The sequence below is a fragment of the Antrostomus carolinensis genome, unplaced genomic scaffold, assembly GCF_000700745.2.
Source record: "Antrostomus carolinensis isolate BGI_N321 unplaced genomic scaffold, ASM70074v2 scaffold49726, whole genome shotgun sequence".
Lineage (NCBI taxonomy): Eukaryota > Metazoa > Chordata > Aves > Caprimulgiformes > Caprimulgidae > Antrostomus > Antrostomus carolinensis.
In genome coordinates, this window is record NW_010320712.1 from 1 (window position 1) to 251 (window position 251).

At 60.2% G+C, this 251-nt stretch overlaps 1 protein-coding gene across 1 annotated transcript in view; it reads left to right on the top strand.

Annotated features, from left to right (window-relative positions):
- Positions 1 to 7: 7 nt before the first annotated feature.
- Positions 8 to 251, top strand: part of GMPPA (GDP-mannose pyrophosphorylase A) — a gene marked incomplete at both ends in the record, with an annotated part of 1,769 nt that continues 1,525 nt past the window's right edge. Inside the window, one exon of the mRNA XM_010169670.1 lies at positions 8 to 193. Coding sequence (XP_010167972.1) covers positions 8 to 193 — 186 coding nt within the window. The remainder of the gene's footprint in view (positions 194 to 251) is intronic.

Below are 251 nucleotides of genomic sequence, written 5' to 3' on the forward strand. Positions count from 1 at the left end.
GTATCTCCAGGAGTACGCAGCACTGGGCACCGGTGGTGGCATCTATCACTTCCGAGACCAGATCCTGGCAGGTGGTGCTGAGGCCTTCTTTGTCCTCAACGCAGACGTGTGCTCAGAGTTCCCCTTGCAGGAGATGCTGGAGTTCCGGCAGCGGCACGGGGACGCGCACAGCTTTGTCATTCTGGGTACCACAGTGAGTGGCAGTGCTGGGGAGCAGTGGTGCTCTGCTGTGGGCTTGTCTAGAAGCCAGC